We start from the raw sequence: 19,116 nt of genomic DNA on the forward strand, positions 1-19,116 counted from the left end.
TACCACTCCGCCTGACAGGGAACGTTCATGGACAGTAGCACCACGTATCATAGTACAAATAGCAAGGATGCCTTGATCTGCCATGATCTAAAGACCCAGCACACAAACCTCTGGGTTACTTGTATGACCACATGCAGGTGGGCAGGTAACTCAAGCAACATCCAGTGTGGAATTTCTCACCAGTCTGTTATCTGGAGCTCAGAGAGAATCTTCCATTCTTACTTGTGCAAATTGAAAAAATCATAATAATAAAATTACATACTTCCTATGGCCCATTTCTTTTTTCAAACGTAACTGTTCTGTGAGATCTAAAAGTCTGAGAAGCAACCACTGCTCTATGCTATTAAGATTTGAAACACATTAAAAAGTTAGAATTGAGGTCATATCGGACGGAAGCCCTAAGCGTATCAGAACAGGAGGAAATGGACATGGTCCTGCCCAAGCTGAGGTCAGCCCAAGAGGAATCATCATCAGCCCTTTGTAATCCTGAAGAGTCAGGTGAATTATAATACACTATGGACTGAGCAGGGAAATGGAAGTTCCAAGGCAAAAAAAAAAAAAAAAAATTCAAAATTAGTTGGTGTTCCCTACAGCCAAAAGCTGGCAGCAATAAGAAAGGACGTACTCTCCAACAGAGAAAGCTGGCAGGACAAGGCAGTATCAAAGCCAAAGTCAAGCTGGAAATTCACATCCCATGAAGGAAGACTGAGGATGAACCAATTCATTCATCCCGGGCCCAAATTACAGAAAGCTGCAAGGCTGTGTCTTGGTTTGTCCCAGGCATGCTGGAAATGAAGGTCCAAGCCAACACAACTAATTTCAGAGACCACCTGATGGTGGCAGTGAGCAGGGATGAGGCTCTATTTGCATCTCCATCCAAGGGTGGGAAGGGCTGGTAGACTAAAATGCACATGGGCTTTGGAGCTAGAAAGAGTGGGTTCAAATCCCAGCTCCGCCACAAGCCAGCCATATAACCTTGGGCACACGTGTGTTTATGTGCGTGTTATTTCAATTATCTAGACAATTTCCCATGGCATTTCTGCCTCGAACTAACTTTCTAATCTGGAATAACTCCTTTTGACCTCTCTGGTTTCAGTTTCTTTAACATATGAAGGACTGGGACTAAATAATATACATGAAACCCTCTCCTAGCTAGAACATTTTTTTTTAATTCTAATGCCCTTACAGAATTAATTAATTAATTTAATTAATTAATTTAATTCTAATCCTTACAGAAAAGCGGTATAGCACAGACAGTACTTCTGGTCTCCCTCTGTAACACCAGCTTCTTAAACTGGACCCAAGATTTCACCCCCATGTCCTCAAGATTTTATATCTAGATATTAGATAGAAGACCTGCATTTTGGGGTAATAGTTACAATTACATAAGAAAATCTATGTAAACACACACAAAAAACAAAAAAACAAACAAAACAGGTTCTTTCTTGGCCCATAAAAGGTGTTTTTTTTGTTTTTTTTTTTTTTAGATAAAGTCTGTGAGTTCTCTTATTGTAGTAAAATAAAGCCTTTACAACCCACAGTGGAGTAAAGGAATATTGGCACTAACTTTAAATGGTCCCAGATAGTTTAAATTGTCAAGATTTTTTATCTGATTTTTATAGTTTCATTTCTTTCCCCTAGAGCATTCAGCTATTACTTCTTAATACCTTGGTGTGTTTACTCATAGTATGCCCTCTGCTCTTTATTGTTGTTTGTTTCTGTTCCACAATGGCCTTGGAAGAAGAAAATCAAGTTTGTAGAGTTGTATATATACTAAGAATCAATATACTCCGATTCTCCTGTGAATAAAATGTTGGGCTATGTGTTGACTTCATAAAAATTATTTTGTCACTACATTCTACCCAACAATAAAAGTCCAAAAATTGGAAACCATGCTAGATCTCTTCAACCCCCTTCACTTACATGCCATGCCAACCTTTTCCACGTTCTGCAATCACCTGCCTTCTCCCCACTTCATCCTCTGAACAAGCCACCATTGTCAGTTTCACCCTGATCCAATTTGTTGACCCCCTGGTTTTTATCCCAGGTAGCAAAGAATAAGAGTCAATGATCCTCCTGGATTCCTTGGAACTCAGCCCAATTCTATATAAACAACCAGGCCAGCAAGATGGTAGATTGTTTCTTTTGGAAGCCATCTTTTTAGTTTGTTTTCCTGTTACAGACACGTGTTGCTAAGAAATCTTTGGCTTGGCAAGACCCACCAAATTTTTGTTAGAAAATCCTGGCTTGGTCTCTCTGACCACTGTTATCAAAACCTCTCAGCCATCCTCAGAGGCTCCATTAGCATCACCACAAAAGGAAACTATTCTACTTTTACACATTCTTGCAAATTCCATGGGGGCCCATGAGCATTTGTGAAGGAAGAGTACAGGCTCATAACTTAAGTACCATGCTTGGGTTTAGGCTCTTCAGTCTTTATGCGAAGAGTATTTCTTTGCCGTTCAGACCACACACAGGGCAGTTCAGTTACCTTTAAGAAGCCTATTAGTAAAAATACGTCCAGAGAAAATCAGTGAAGATCAGAACATCAGAAACAATATCACATAAGCAACATTTAGGTGAACTACATTCAAATCAGAGCGGACTTCACATGGGAACGTTAAGGCATGTAAAAGGGGGATTCAACTTTATCCATGGGGTACCCCAAAGTAAGACTGCATAAAATGTTTGAAGTTCACAGGGCAAAGATCAAAGCACGGAAAAACACAAATCCACCTAGTTATGCACAAGGGAATGGTCATGCCCTGAAATAGAATGTCAATCACAGAAAAAGTTCAAAGAGAAGTTAGATGAACCCTATGTCTGGTGGGTTCTAAGAAGGGTTCAGGAGCTGAGACTTTTAAGGGCTGTTACTGTGAGATCCTGTACATCCACTGTAGTCTCAAGTCTTTTGAAAATGATGCGCTGTGACCCATGGATTTCCTATCGGTACAATAACACTATGGTTTCCAAGTTCCTTTTAGCTAAAATGGTTTGAGTGACCCAAGTGATCTATGATGTGCCTTGAGCTCCATGATGAAAGATGCGATATAAAAAAAAGGATAATTTTGGTCATAATAAATAGTGGTAATGATGATGAATGGCAATGTCACTGAGAAGAAGCTGGCCTGCCATTAGGGATTCCAAACAACCAGATGTGAGCCGAAAATGACTGTGTCCAGGCCAAGAGCATGCTCTGTGACTGAGACCACATGAACCTTGCAACCAAAGACCTGGACCAAACGCCTGATTTGGAGGTGTGAGCAGTTGTAATGGAAGAAACTACAATACTTATCCCCGAGCTTGAATACTGCCTTGGGCCTAGGAGACATTTTCCCAGACAGGTCAGTAGGGAGCATGTTGCCTTACTCTTCCAACAGAAGAGAAAACTGAGTAAGTCAGGGGAAGAGCCAGATTCCAAACTAGAGTTATGACTCTCAACCTAGTACTCTTTCCATTCTCTACCAGTCCCCCGACAATTCAATGGAAAGAGAAACTTCAGAAAAGAGCCAACTTGGACAAGAACATGCTGAAACGGGATCGTGTCCCTCGAGACGGCTTGTGTAGCTGTTTTCCACCCATTTAGGCTGAAGGAGCTTGCTAGTGAAATCCTGGGTGCCTCAAGCAAGGGGCAGTCACTCTTTAATATCCTGGACCTGTTCTCCGGAGCCAGTGTGGCACGCGGCAGGAGCTCACTGAGTTCTGCTGGACCAGGAGGGAACACTGCTCTAGAGCTTTGACCAGCTTGAGATCTAAGAAGGCTGATGACTACCAGATGCCTAAGCAATGCTCCTGACTGAGGGATTTGGCCTCGTACTCCTCACATGTGCTTGAAGACCAACCAGTCACCACAAAGACAAGGACCCTACTCTCTGTCCATCAAAACCTCCACCAAAAACAAGGGAGTCTGGAAGCTACAAAACCAGAAAACTTGCTAGGAACACGTGAATCCTTTACTTCTTTGCTTTTTTTTTTTTTTTTTTTTTTTTGTATAATATTGAAATTTTATTTTTAAAGTCTATAGCTTTGACTTGCTTGCATTTTGGCATAGTTTAACATATTTTATCATTTGGAATGTACTCTGATCCTCTTTTTATATTTCATCATGAAACTTTACATTTCTAAATTTTTTAACTGATCAGTATTCTTTTTTGTGCTTACCCTTTGAAGCTAGTCTATTCTCAGCTGTTTAACATGTATTTCATTTTTTTCCTTAAAGAAATTAATTATTATTTTATCTTTCTTAAAACATTCTCTTATTTAGTTAAGCCATTTTAAGTTTTATCTCTTTGAAATTTTTGCTTTCTTTTTTATATTTTTTTAATAATTCTCATTTTATCTCATTTCACCTTTTAATACTGCCCTATTTTCTCTGTTTTCTGAACTTGTGCTTTGCTTCTTTAATACTGACATTTTAAATTGTAAGCTGTTTTCCATGGATAGCCTCTGAAATTATTTTTCTTTCAATTTTTTTTAATTTATGTTGTGTTTTTCCCATAGGATACCAATGTCCATTCCCATAGTGAGAAGAACCCTCAATGACCACAGGAAGAGGCTTTATTCTCTTTCCACAGGTCTGAGAATTTGTCAACGTTAATCCTGCCACCCCATCCACCAGCCATGTCACGTTAGGGACCTGCTCTGGTTACTGCGCTTCGGCTCGCAAAGTCTAAAACGCTGACTTCTTCCAACAGACCTCATCAGACACTGGACTTCCTCATTCCCATTGTGTTCTGAAGGCATGCAGGAACTTAGTGAGGAAAAGCACCACCCCTTCCATCTCTCCTTCAAGCAACTGTGAGCCTCCAGCCATTCCACAGCCACTTTCAACCACGCCAGCCACCCCATTCAGATACGGTGACACCCTTCTTGGAGCTGTATCCAGAACTCAGTAAAATACAACTCAGAAGAAAGATTTCCCTGCAGTAAATATTAGTAAGGAAATAAAAGCACTGGTCTTACCTGCGGAGAAATCAGAATTTGAGTTCTGACTTTGCTACTAACCCACCATGTGACCTGAGCAAATCACATGATTACCACGGACACTAATTTTCTCCTTTTTAAAAAAACACTGTTACACCAGATTATTTCTAAGGACCCTTCTGGAATTAATTGCCTATGAGTCTATGCCCTTCCATTCAAAAAACAAAAAACGAAAAGCAAAAAAAAAAAAAACAAAAAAAACAAAAAAAAAAAAACCTGACATGACCTCAATGTGTATGGAGAGTAGGTTGTAATTTGTACCCATTAACAGAAGCCCAAGAGACTTTATTCCTGCCAGAGTATCAAGGCCTCTCCAATCACACCCCCTGAGCGACACAATGCTTCACAAGGGTGACATAAATGAGGACCCAGTTGAGCTGGGTGCCTGACATACTTGCCATTGATGACACCATCTGGATTGAGCATGGGGATGATCTTGAAAATGAAGTTTTCCCTCAGGAGTCTAGCCACAGGGTCACTGCTGACCAGGAACTCCAGGGCCCCCTTCATCACCCAGCTGGCATTGCTCTCTCCCGGGTGCACTCGGGCGGTGATCACCTGGTATGGACGCTGCCCTGCCGAGAAAGGAACACGAGAAAATTAAAGCTAAATATACTTTCCATTTCCAACAAGATAATCTCCCAGGAGCCAGAATTACACCTGACTGGCATAAAGTCCAAAATAGGTTGATAGTTTCCCATACGTATCTGATCTACACTGATCTATTTTCCATTTGCCTCTATGGTCTGCAAGACTCAAGAAAGTATAAAGTGAAAGCTCAAGGCTGTTATCAAAAGCATAAGTACTTAGTGGCATGAAAAGAAGCCAAGAAGCAGATTTTATCAAGACCACCAAAGGAACAATTAACTCTCCAGAATCCAATAGCATGATGCTGTATGTTGCAGATCTGAAATTGAATCTTATCTTCATACTTAGCAGTTGTAAGATCTTAGGTGAATAATTTAATTTCTGCAAGGCTAATATCTCATCTTAAAAATGGGGACAATGATGCTGATCTTGTGTGGGTGTTATAAAAACAGAAAGATGTAAATAAGGCACTCGGCATATTGCTTGCCATTGACTACATGTTAGTTTCTCCCTTCTGGATTATGATGTCTGTGGGTAGGATGGCCCCTCTTATTCCCCCGTAGAAATGGGATTCAAGGGCAGAACCTGTGCTGGGAACTTTATGTCTGTAGGACACTGAACTCAAACACTGAGAAAGATTTGACAAGAATGGAGCACCTGGAATCTCCATCATGCAAAAAGAATCAGGAAAACACTCTCTGCCCAATCACAGGGAGCATATTGATCTGAAGAGACCTTATGGAGAATGCATTGATGAGAGAAAGATGGGCTTGTCTTCCTTCCTTGTTGATAGAAAACATCTGGACCACTGTAATGTTGAGATGTATTCTAAGACCACATCCTGGCTCAGGTGAAAAGTGTGTTTTGATTGATTAATGGTGCCTGCCCCCCCCCCATACACTTGTGGGAAGGAGGGCCGAAGATGTGGCTTTATACCAGAAGTTTGCCACAACTGCTCTACCCCTTGTCCGATTTTGTGTGTCTGTGTTTTTTGACTCTCTTTTCCTTTTGTATAGTCACCCAATTCCTTACAGCTCCTAAACCCACCTGAATGACAAGAACTAAGCTTTTGCCAAGTATAAATACCCCAGCCACCAAGCAGCCTAAAAATTAAACTAGTCATTTCTTCCCATCTCATTCAAATCACTGTGAGCTAAATATGGCTTTTCTTCCCTTAAACAGTAGCCTTTTTGAGGGAACAAACTGTGTCTCTAATTCTGTGCAAAGAAATACAAAATTGAGTAACTTTCAATAACAGAGCTAAAGAACAGGTAATAGTGAATTATATTACTATTATCATTCATTTAGACAAAACAAAAACAAAAACAAAAACAAAAAAAACCCCACTATCTGTTGACAACCACTGAGATCTCTGTTTGAGGAACAGAGATCAGTACATTTTTACTGACTGTGGTGAGAGCAGGTCACGCCAGCCCCTTATAGATCATTTATATATTGGAGATAATATTTGGCTGTTTTTCCCTAAGCAGGTGTCTTGAGCATATTCCAGGAACTGCAGGAGCCATGGGATATAAAAGTTGAATAAATTATAGTCCTTGTTCTGTAAGAGGCCACAGCCTTTGCCAGTAGTGACAAACACACAAGCAAATAATGGCAAGTGAGCTAATGGAAGTGTAGAAAGTACCAAAGACAGATCTGACTGAGAGAGGTAAGGATGTTTCCAGAGCTGCGATGCTATTTGGGCTGAGTCTTGCAGAATGAGTATCATCCTATGGGGGAGAAGGTGAGAAAAGCGTCTCCTAAGCAAAGAACGAGACACATGCAAAGAACACCAAGGAGTCAAAATTGGAACGCTGAAGAAAAAAGGAAACCACAACTGGCTGAAACAAAGGACTGAGGATGGTGACACGTGGATTTAGAAAAGCAGGCTGGTGTCAACCTGGTAAGGTCTTCCTAATATATTTTGTTTGGGGATTTGGACTTTCGTCTACGGAGAAGAAGTTCTCAACCACGGAATCAAGTGTCTCACAGGCATGCTATGGTCAGTGATGATGCCTACTGAAGAATCACTGGTTACCAATAAAAGTGTAAATGTCTGCTTATGATATTGTATATATATGTATACATATACTATACACACACACACACACACACACACACACACACACACGGCACAAACTGCTGGTTTTCTGTCCAGTAGCCTTTCCTCCTTTCTTTCTTTCTATGAGACCCAGTTCTGGGGGATGAAAGGATGTGCCCAGATTCAAACAGCCAGATTCATGAATCCTCTTATAGGGAAGAGTGGCCATGTGATCGAGTTGTGGCCAATGAGATGTACATGGTAGCAGGAGGTAAGTCTTTCTAGCGAACTGATTGAAGAGGACAGTTTCACCTAGCAAATTTGTTTTAGTCTTTGTCTCTTTTCCTTGCCCTTCTTCTTCCTCTTGCATTGAACACAGATACAATACTTTCAGGTGAGGAAGTCAACTTGAGAACCAAAGTCACATGCTAAAGATGGTGACCATAAAGATGGGAAGAACCTGGGTTCTGGATAAACTCCTTAAGCAGCTACTCTACACCTTCATGAGCTTCTTCAATGCATCTGGATATTTGAAACCAATAAACCACACTCTGGCCAGACGAATGGAGTCACAGTTCTGTTATATCTGGTTAAATTCTAATCAAACTTACAAAGATCAGGTTTGAAGTCATTCTGATAATATCGTTACTTTGGTTTTTGAGGTGTTTTTTAAAGGTGTTATTTATTTATTTGAGAAAGAGAGAGAGAGCACAAGTAGGGGAAGGGGTAGAGGGAGAAGCAGATTCCCTGCTGAGCAGGGAGCCTCATGCAGTGCTTGATCCCAGGACCCTGAGATCATGACCTGAGCCAAATTCAGGTGCTTAACTGACTGAGCCACCCATGTGCCCCTAATAATGTTACTTTGAATGGCATGCAGTCTCATGTGCTTTGTGGATTTAGGAGGATAGAGTGAAAAAAAGTCCTCATGAGAATATTTGATATGCACGTCCCAGAAAGGAACAGTTGAGAGCCACTATTTTAAGAAGGAGAGAGTCCAGAGGCACCTGGGTGGTTCAGTTGGTTAAGGGTCCGACTCTTGGTTTCAGTTCAGGTCATGACTTCAGGGTCGTGAGATCAAGCTCAGAGTTGGTCTTGGCACGAAATCTACTTGAGATTCTCTTCCTCTCCCTCTGCCCCTCCCCAACTCTCATGTGCACGCTTGCTCTCTCTCTCTCCCTCTAAAATAAATAGATAAATAAAATCTTAAAAAGAAAAAAAAAAGTTGAGAGTCCACGATGATTTTGCAGAAGGAAGACGTGCCAAAGGCTATGCTTCATAAAATCAGTTTCACATTATTGTACATCATGCATTTGCTGAATCAGAGACAGTATGGCCTTGTTGAGTAAAGAACAACTTTTGGAGCCGTATTTCCAGAGTTCACATTCCAGCCCCACCATTTTCTACAGAATGAGTTATGGAAGTTTCTGATGAAATCGAGTATTGGATTGGGGATCCTGCATGTAAGACTAATGGTTTGCTAACTGGAGCTTACTAAATAAGCATATTGAGGAGGAAAAAAGATATACAGTTAGCTAGCTGAGCAGAGCTGAACCTAACTGAAGGCCAACTTGCCCCCTCTATCATTTGCTCACAATCACATCTCACTTTTTCCAAAGCAAGTCGTATTGGCACTCCAATAAAAAGCTTGTAGAGAAAGAGGCTTGATGAATTCGTACCCAATCAGCAGACTATTTTCAGTTCTATAATTCTATACCACTCCCTTTGTGGTCTCTGAACTAAGTTCATTTACAGCATATGGTACAACAATAGTAAGTACTCCCAGCCCAGCAAGAAGAAATAAAAAATAGCTTAAGCTCTTGTAAATTTCCAATACCCACTGAACACCCTCATTGTCTGGGCCAGTTGGCTCCCACTGCCTGTTACACAGTACAATTCGGTGCATTCGTCAATACAGCAAATGCAGCCCTTGCAAAGAGATGTCCACAGCGTTCCTTTCCTTCTGAGAATCAGGTTGATAACCTGCTACACTGTAATACACCACAAGACCTAACAGGCTCTTCAGAGCACCCTGATGAAGCAAACGGGGAAAAGTGTGGGTTCTCATGAAGACATAAGCAGCATGTTAGCCATTTCTACTTGATTTTTCTCTCTTTCCTCTGTGATTTAAGACAATTTTACAGTTGTATTGGTGAGTTAAACTTATGAGACCATTCAGTTGCAGCAGCAAATGGTGCTCCAGAGAACCCATAATAGACAACAGCTGTAAATAGTATGTGACACACATACCATGTGTTTTTTTTCTTGTTATTGACAATTTCATTTTTAAAAACTCATTTCTGCTTAGGGTAGGACAAAGAGTATCAGGTATCTGCATTTTTTTTTTTTTCTCTGCAATTTATAAAATCTATTCCGGAGGTCACCAAAATCTATGGGGGAGTCATGGTTTGGCAATATGCTGATCCTTAAAGCTCGGTATTGAATTTATGTCAGCGATAATAACATCTGTAAAAAGAGGTTAGAAACAAGTAGGGGATTATATAATGCCTAAGAGATAACAGGCTCAAGGCCAATGAGAAACTAAGTAAGAACTGAAGACATATGCGATGATACACGTGTGTACCCAACTATATAAACATCCATCCAGTTTCTCCTTTCTTCTTTCAACAATATATATTAAACTCCTACTGGCACTCTGAAAGGTTCTGGAGATTCCAAAGGAAATCGTGGTTTTTGCCCTCAGGGAACTAATAATAGTCTGGTGGGAAAGACAGACACACAGATAATCATGATCCAGTGTGATCAGGGACATTTGTCAAGACATTTTCAAAGCATAGTGGAATGCTCATTACAACATTATTTATAATGATTTGATCAACTGGAAATTACTTAAATGTGCACCCGCGGAAACTAGTTAAGGAAAGGATTCATAAACAGAATACTACGCAAGTATTAAAATGGCACCTAGAGCTTTCTGTTGACACTAGAAGATATCTGTGACACCATGATGAGTGACAGAACACAGGCAAGAGAGCTGATCATAGTGGACCCCATTTGTTCATTGTTGTCACATTCACTTAAAGGAATCTATCTATATATAGGACACATCTGTGGGTGGAGGTCATTTCGGTCATTTTTAAGCCTACTATATCCCTATCTAGAATATTCTCCTCTTCAGAAAATGATAATCATATGTCCATATTCCCAAAGGCAAAATATTTTCAAATAGTAAACCACAGATGAGAAAGAGGAAAGAAATGGATTTTCACAGAAGAAGTAACATTGGATCTGGTTTGTCCAGATCGAGTGAGAGTTTGCCAGATGAAGAAAAGAAAGCAAAGAGGTGATAGGAAAAGGCTAAGTAGAGGCATTTGCAAAACAATAAGGTCAAGAGCACGTAATGCCTGAAGAAGAGCAGAGTGATTTGATGTGGCTGAAGCACTAAGCTATATGGAAGGTAAAATGGGAGTGAAGCCACAAAGTGGTTTGTACCTGTATCTGCAGACCTTTGGAAGGAATGCTAAGAAGACTGGAAACCATCTTGCAAGTTGCGAAAGCCCCATGGAAAATCCTTATGCAGGGGTGTGATCAGAGAGCAGTTCTCACTGAAGCTGAAGACTCAGATACTCGGATTAAGAGGTGGGAGAAAAGGCCAAAAGAGTGGACTGATTTCCAAAGTCAAAACACTACCTTGGCCTTCACTCTGGAAGAGAGTGGATCAAAACAACTTGATTGTTGATTGGGGTGCCTGGGTGGCTCAGCCTGTTAAGTGTATGACTTTGGCTCAGGTCATGATCTCAGGGTCCTGGGATCGAGCCCTGAGTCAGGGGTCTGTGCTTGGTGGGGGAAGGGAAGTCTGCTTCTCTCTCTTTCCATCTCCCTCTGCCCCTCTCTCCACTTATGCTCACTTGTACTGTCTCTCTCTCAAATAAGTAAACAAAATCCTTTTAAAAAATTGATTAAAGGCCAAGAGGGTAATGAAGGATGCAAGGAAACAGATATGGGAAAAACTGTCAATGAAAGAAGATTCTGAAGAAAGAATATCTGAAAATAGGCGTGGTGAAAAATTTTTATACGTTTTAGAATATACTAATGTTTCCCACCAAAGGTGGCATGCTATGTACATTTTCTGCACCATGTGTTCCAACTCTTTTTAAATTAGCTTTATTTATAGTATAATTTACATTCAATAAATTTCACCAATTTTAATTTTACAATTCAGTGAATTTTGACAAATGTATTCAGTGCTGTAAAACCACTATGGTCATAAGGTAGAGCATTATTACCATCACAAAAATCCCCCTCATTCTGTTTCGCAGGCAACTGCCTCCCCCATCCCTAGCCTAAGGCAACCAGTGATCTGCTTTTTGTCTCAATAGCACTGTCTTCTCTGGAATTTCATAAGAATTGATTCATACAGCATCTAACCTTCCTGTCTGGCTTCTTTCACTTAGCATAATGCTTTTGAGAGTCATCCACGGTGTTGCATGTATGTGTCAGTAATCTATTTCTTTTGGCCACGGATTTATATTCCAGTGTGCCATGAAGCAATGGGAATGCCACCACTGGTTTAGCAGCTCAATTCAATCAATCAAACATTGGTTTAATATTTGCGTTACTTCTGGTTTAAGGCTATTACGAATAAAGCTGTTACGATTTGCATACACGTTTTTCTTTGGCGTGAATACCTATAGAATTTGCGCATATTAGTTGGTTATTACAAGGGGCTGCCAAACTGTCGCCCAACGAGTCTATATGACTCTGCATGCCAATACCAGCAACGTCTGGGAGTTCCAACTGATCCACATGTGGGTCAACACTTACCGTTGTCAGGCTTTTTAGTTTTAGCCATTCTAATGGGGAGGTAGTAGTGACTAATTTTTTCAATTTGCATTTCCTTGATAACTAATGATGATGGGAACTTTGTGTTGTTTTTTTGGCTACTTCCATACCTTCCTAAGTGAAGTGCCTGTTCAAATCTTTTGCCCATTTTAAAAGCAGGTTGTTTTGTCTTATTACTGAGTGTGAAGGGTTCCTGATATCTTCTAATTTCAATCCTCTGACAGATGTATGTTCAGTCAATTCTTCTCCAAGTCTTCGGCTTACCTTTTCATTTTCTAGACTATGTATTTTGAAGCACAAAAGTTTTTAATTTGATAAAGCCAAATGTATGCACTTTTTTTCTTTTGTAATTTGGATATTCTGTGTTTCACTAAGAAATTTTTGCCTAACTCAACGTGACAATAATTTTCTTCTGCAAGAGTTAGTCTAAGTTTAACATTCAGATTTACATAAGGTGTTTCAAGTTAATTTTGGATTATGATATGATGTAAAGGTTGAGATTCACATTTTCCCTCCCATAATATCCTTTAGCATTTTCTACATATTCAATCTTATCTTCTGCAAAAAACAACAGTTTTATTTTTCCTCTCCAAATCTTAAGGCTTTTTTTTTTCAACTGGGTGGTGTTATCAACCTGACACTCCTGAAATATAATCAATTAGATTATATTATCCTTTAACGTGATTCTGGATTCAGTTATTTCTTTAGAATTTTTGTATCTATGTCCCATGAGAGAGCTGGACCTGTAAGGACTTTCTTTTTTTTTTCTTTTTGTCAGGCTTAGTTATCAAGGTTATGATGAGCTGGAAAGCATTGCCTCTTTTTCTTTTCGTGTAAGATTTTTTAAGATTGGAAATATTTCTTCCTTATATTTCTGGTCAAATTTCCTAGGAAAGCATTCTAAGTCTAGAATTTTCTTTCTCAGAAGATTTTAACAACCCAATTTGTATAATAACAAATCCAAATTATTTTTATTTTATTTTTAAAGATTTATTATTTTTAGAGAGAGAGAGCTCACACGAGTAGGGAGGGGAGAAGGAAAGAAAAAGGGAGAAGAGGAGGGAGAGAGGCAGGCTCCCTACTCAGTTCCGAGCCAGACACAGGGCTCGATCTCATGACCCTGAGCTCATGACATAAGACGAAATCAAGAGTCAGATGCTCAACTGAATGAGCCATCCAGGCAGCCCCAAATTATTTTAAAACATATTCAAATTGTGTAATAAAAATCCAACTGTTTGGATTTTCTATTTCTTCTTATGCTCATTTGGTAATTATACTTTTCTGTAATTTTGCATTGAAAACTATATTTTCAAATTTGTTGGCATAAAGTTATTTTTAACTCTCTCTTATTATATATAAGAGTCTCTAGTGATGGTCTCTTATTTTTACTTCTGATACAGAGGGGGTTTTTTTCCTTAATCATTCTCAAAAAGGGCATATCGGTTTAGTTTTTTCCAGAAACTATTCTACAATCATTTTCTCTTTCATTAATTTCTGCCTATCATTTTTATTTATCCTTCCTTCCACTTTCTTTGCCTTTCATATTTTTGATCTTTTATAAAGAACTTGAAATGATATTTAGATCATTAGCTCAGCATATGATAAAATTTTATAAGTATCATCTATGTGTTTAAAAGAATGTTGAGTGCAATGTTCCCTATACACCAATTATATCAGGTTTGTTAATTGTATTCTTCATATTTTCTTTATTCTTGCTTGATATTATGTCTCCCTATTCTATGAGTTCCTGAAAGAGGTATATAACAAGTTTCCAAAGATACTTCAGATTATCCATTTCTCCTTGGAATGTTGTCACTTATTTTATTTTTTTATTTTATTATTTTTTTATAATGATTTTTTATTATATTATGTTAGTCACCATACAGTACATCCCCAGTTTTCGATGTAAGGCTCGATGATTCATTAGTTGTGTATAACACCCAGTGCACCATGCAATATGTGCCCTCCTTACTACCCATCACCGGCCTATCCCATTCCCCCACCCCCCTCCCCTCTGTAGCCCTCAGTTTGTTTCTCATAGTCCATAGTCTCTCATGTTTCATTCCCCCTTCTGATTACCCCCCCTTTCTTTATCCCTTTCTTCCCCTACTGATCATTCTAGTTCTTATGTTCCATAGATGAGAGAAATCATATGATAGTTGTCTTTCTCTGCTTGACTTATTTCACTTAGCATTATCTCCTCCAGTGCCGTCCATGTTGTAGCAAATGTTGAGAACTCGTTCTTTCTGATTGCTGAGTAATATTCCTTTGTATATATGGACCACAACTTCTTAATCCAGTCATCTGTTGAAGGGCATCTCGGCTCCTTCCATGATTTAGCTACTGTGGACATTGCTGCTATGAACATTGGGGTGCATATGGCCCTTCTCTTCACTACGTCTGTATCTTTGGGGTAAACACCCAGTAGTGCAATGGCTGGATCATAGGGTAGCTCAATTTTTAACTTTTTAAGGGACCTCCACACTGTTTTTCAGAGTGGCTGTACCAACTTGCATTCCCACCAACAATGTAAGAGGGATCCCCTTTCTCCACATCCTCTCCAACAATTGTTGTTTCTTGCCTTGTCTATTTTTGCCATTCTAACTGGCGTAAGGTGGTATCTCAGTGTGGTTTTGATTTGAATTTCCTTGATGGCTAATGATTTTGAACATTTTTTCATGTGTCTGTTAGCCATTTGTATGTCTTCATTGGAAAAGCTATGCTATTAACAGAAACTAGATTTAGAGGCGCTTTGGTGTCCTAACTGAATTTTTTTATTGTTATAAGGTATCTATCTCTGTTAAAGTGTTTTGTCTCAGCTTCTCATTTGTCTGTATTCATATAGACTAGATTTCTTCTGGTTAGTATTTACAAGGTGTATCTTTTCTCATCCCCTTCCCTTCAAACTTTCTATAATTGTTCATCAGGTGTTTATTTCTTGGAAGTATGATATATTGGATATTGTATTTTATTCACTCTAACATTATTTTATTTTAATTGGAGTATATATTCTATTTATATTTGATGAAATTGATGACATATGTGGGTTTAACACTATCATTTTATTATTTGTTCTCTCCAGTCACCTTAACTACTGTAATACCTATTTTCTGTCCTATCTTGTCTTCAATTGGATTGATTATATATTTTTTCACATTGTTCTTTTTTTCTTCACTATTAGTGTGGTACTTATATGTCTTTTATTCTTTAATTGGTTACCTTAGAGATTATAATATGCACATTTATCATAATATGATATAATCTATTTTAATTCCCATTATAAATCTTAAAATTCACAAAACATTTACAACATGGTGTTAATTTCAATTAAATTTGCCCTTTTTAATTACTCTTCACCCCTTCTGGCATCTAGGTTTCATTTTTCTTTGCCTGAAAAATCATCTGCTAGTATTGCTTCTAAGAAGTATGGGTCTGCTAAAATTGAGTACCTCCCTTTTTGTGGTTCCTTCACTTGTCTGAAAATGAATCCATCTCACCACCAGGTCTGAAAAGTATTTTTGCTGAGTATAGGAATGTGACATTTCTGATGTTGAACTCTGTTTTCCATTTCTTCCCATGCTCCTTCCACCAAGATCCTGCAGGAAGCTGGCAGTCTTTAGCAGCCCTTACAAGTACTGAGAAGTTTGTCTCCTCATTTTGCAGAAGTAGGAATGCCTGTTTTTGTTTCTGCCACACACACTCTCCTTACATGGTTTCCAAATGAAGGGAGAATGTTTTCATTGGAATTTTCAAGTTCTTGAATTTTCCTATACTCTTTTTTCTTTGGAAACATTTCAGTTGATCATGTTGAAACTAGCAGGTGGACAATCCTAACCTCTGAAATAATGAAACATTTCCTTCTCTCCAAAGGTTATATCACTTATTCCTCATATGTTTCTAATTTCTTAGAATTTCTTCAACAGTATGAACTAGGAGAACTCTTTAATTCCATTTGATGTTATCATAACTGCTGGTTCTCTGACAGATGAATACTAAAATTGGGGCTTTTAAAAAGTGTGGGATTATATGGAAACACACAGATGGCACTGCTATAGAACCCTGTAGCTGGGAAGGTACTTTCCCCTCCATAATTTCTTCAGTCCTCACAGTAAATCTGGAAAGTAGGAAGACAGTTATTATTCTCTTCTTGTTTATAAGGCTAGGAAGGAGAGAAAGCAAGAAAAAAATTGGGGTGCTCTGAATCAAAAGCCAATGTTCTTTTCATTTGACCATATATTATTCTGTGTGCATACTTAATCCTACTGAAACAATACCTGATGATACACTGAGGGGCAATCAAGTATCACGCAAATTATGAACCAGACAACTAGGTTCTGCCTCGCACTGATTAAATGGATTTGGGAAAATTAAACCCTTTTGAAATCTCACAGTTCCTGACCTACAAAGTAAGGCTTTCTTAGGTCTTTACAGCACTGAATTCAATGATTAGCAACGGCAACTGAAATATGGTAGATAAAAATAAAGTGTTTTAGCCAATGGTTTCAATCCCCTTCGGTTCTATTATGTTCTCCTGTATTATTTTAATAGAGCTCCTAACAAGCAGCAAAATTACATGAAGCTTCATCTCTTTTTTTTGCTTTTTCCAATATTCAGATGCAAGGGCTAATAAGCGGTGAAACGGTCAGAAGTCAGACGGCAGCACAAGAGAAGAGTGAAGGTAATCACTGCTAATAATCCGCTTTGGAATGGCCAAGTTGGGTTGGATCTCTTGCTGCCCCCGAGCACGGGGCACGATCCTTCCCAGAGGAGCGGGGTCTGTCTGCTCACGTGGCCTCCTTTACAAACTCTTGAGCTGCGGTCTTCCTGAGCCAAATGCCACCAGCATTAAGAAACTGACCAGACTGCAGTTTCTTCCAGTGACAAGAAGCAGCCTCAGATCGTGCCCTCCCAGCTTTGCACCCTGCCTTCCTCTCAAAGCCTGAGGTGTGACCTCCATACCCCCAAATGAATGACACAGAGCCCGAGAAGCTCTGACTTCTTTCTGTGAGGAGATGTCTTCGTTTTCACCAAGAAGACTTGAGGGCTCATGCACTGACAGAGCCGGGAGAGAGTGCGCCCCCGTGAGGAGTCTCGGGGCAGTAGGGAGGAAGCCATGCACCATAGGCTCATCACACTGAGGAGCTACAGAAATTGACTGGAGGGTCGCCATCTTGCCATTGGCAGCCCATGGATATTTTCCCGAACTTTCTTAAACTTCTTCACAAATCCTAAGTCCGACATACAGCAGGGAGAGGAAGTTTTAAGTACAATGGGTTCCCCACTCACGCCCAGGACCTCCAAGGCCCCACCCTCTCTCATTCCTCCTCTCTCCATCATCCGTCCCTCCTGCTTCTTCACTGCAGGCAGGCAACCTCCCTCTCACCAACGGCTCTCGCCACACAGAAGCCCCAGTGATCTACACACAAACAGAAAACCCAAATCTGACTGCATCACCTTCCACGTAATAAACTGTGCTGGAGTCTACGCCCCTCGCAGAGTCCTTATTTAAAGCCCCCACCAGCTGGCCTCAGCCAGACTATCTGGTCTTGTTTCCCGTCACTCCTGAACCAAATACTCTTCCCTCTGCTTCGTGCTGTTTCCCCAACCGGCATGTCCTTTCCCTCCCATAGCTCTGCATTGTTGCCCAAGCTATTCCCTCCTGGCCCAGGCCTTGTTTCTCTCTTCCTAATGCTGTGTACATTGGGGGTTTTCAGAAGATGGTTGCTGAGTAGATGGGTGTAATTAACTGTAATTAGCTCCTGTAATTAACCCCTCCATGCCCAGTTGTGTCACAACATACCAATTCACGTTTTTTTTTTTTCCCCCAAATTCATTCATTCATTCAGCAAGTATTTATTGAGCTCTTAAGATACACCAGGAACTATAATGGGGACTGGTGCTACACTAGGGTGAGTCAAAGCCCTCAGAGGGCTCTCTGAGGAGCTGACACCTAAGTACAGACCTCCTTGGATGAAGGAGACTCAGCCAGTTCACGACATACACTTAAGCAGGGCTGGAACAGAGTGTGTGAAGCAGATGAGAACCAGATTATGCACGTCTTACAGAGAAAGACTGTGCTTATGATGGAAAACCAGGGAGGCTTCGAGTAGGGCCGTACCGGGATCTAATTTGTATTTCTGCTCCACTGAAGATACTTTTCCATACCAGTCAGAATGATGTTTTTGAAGTCCAGACAGGGAGGCCACTTGGGTTCTTCCCATGTAACAGTCACACACGCTCTGTGTTTCAGATACCAAAATGATGCCAGAAGATGACACACCACTTTAAATTATTAGCCTTCAATGGGGATCGCCCATCTGATTCTCCCACTTTCTGTGACCATTATGAAAATTTCCACCCACCAAGTAACAGGCAGGATGATGCACCCATTCATTCTTTTATTCAACATTTATTGAATATCTTTTGTGTACCAAACACGATATCAAACACTGGGGATACCCAAGGGGTCTAGACCAAGTACCTATCTTCAAAGAACTCCCAGTTATCCCAAGGGAAATAGCTATTTATTGGGAGGGAAAGAATCTTGGCCTTTTAGAAACTTCTCTCAACTAGGGCAGTGTTTCTCCAACTGGATTGTGCACGTAAATCCTCCAGAAATCTTATTAAGAAGCAGATCCTATCTCAGTGGATCTGTGGAGGGGGGGCCTGAGATCCTGCATTTCTACCAAGCTCCCGGGAGGGTG

At 40.0% G+C, this 19,116-nt stretch overlaps 1 protein-coding gene across 1 annotated transcript in view; it reads right to left on the minus strand.

Moving 5' to 3' along the window:
• The window catches only part of AGBL1 (AGBL carboxypeptidase 1), a 710,086-nt gene that overhangs the window by 415,818 nt on the left and 275,152 nt on the right, over positions 1-19,116 (minus strand). The window contains exon 18 of the mRNA XM_045813133.2: positions 5,378-5,558. Within this exon, the coding sequence (XP_045669089.2) occupies positions 5,378-5,558 (181 nt within the window). The remainder of the gene's footprint in view (positions 1-5,377; positions 5,559-19,116) is intronic.

Source organism: Ursus americanus, chromosome 28 (assembly GCF_024610735.1).
Source record: "Ursus americanus isolate L20-20 chromosome 28, mUrsAme1.1.p, whole genome shotgun sequence".
Taxonomy (NCBI): domain Eukaryota; kingdom Metazoa; phylum Chordata; class Mammalia; order Carnivora; family Ursidae; genus Ursus; species Ursus americanus.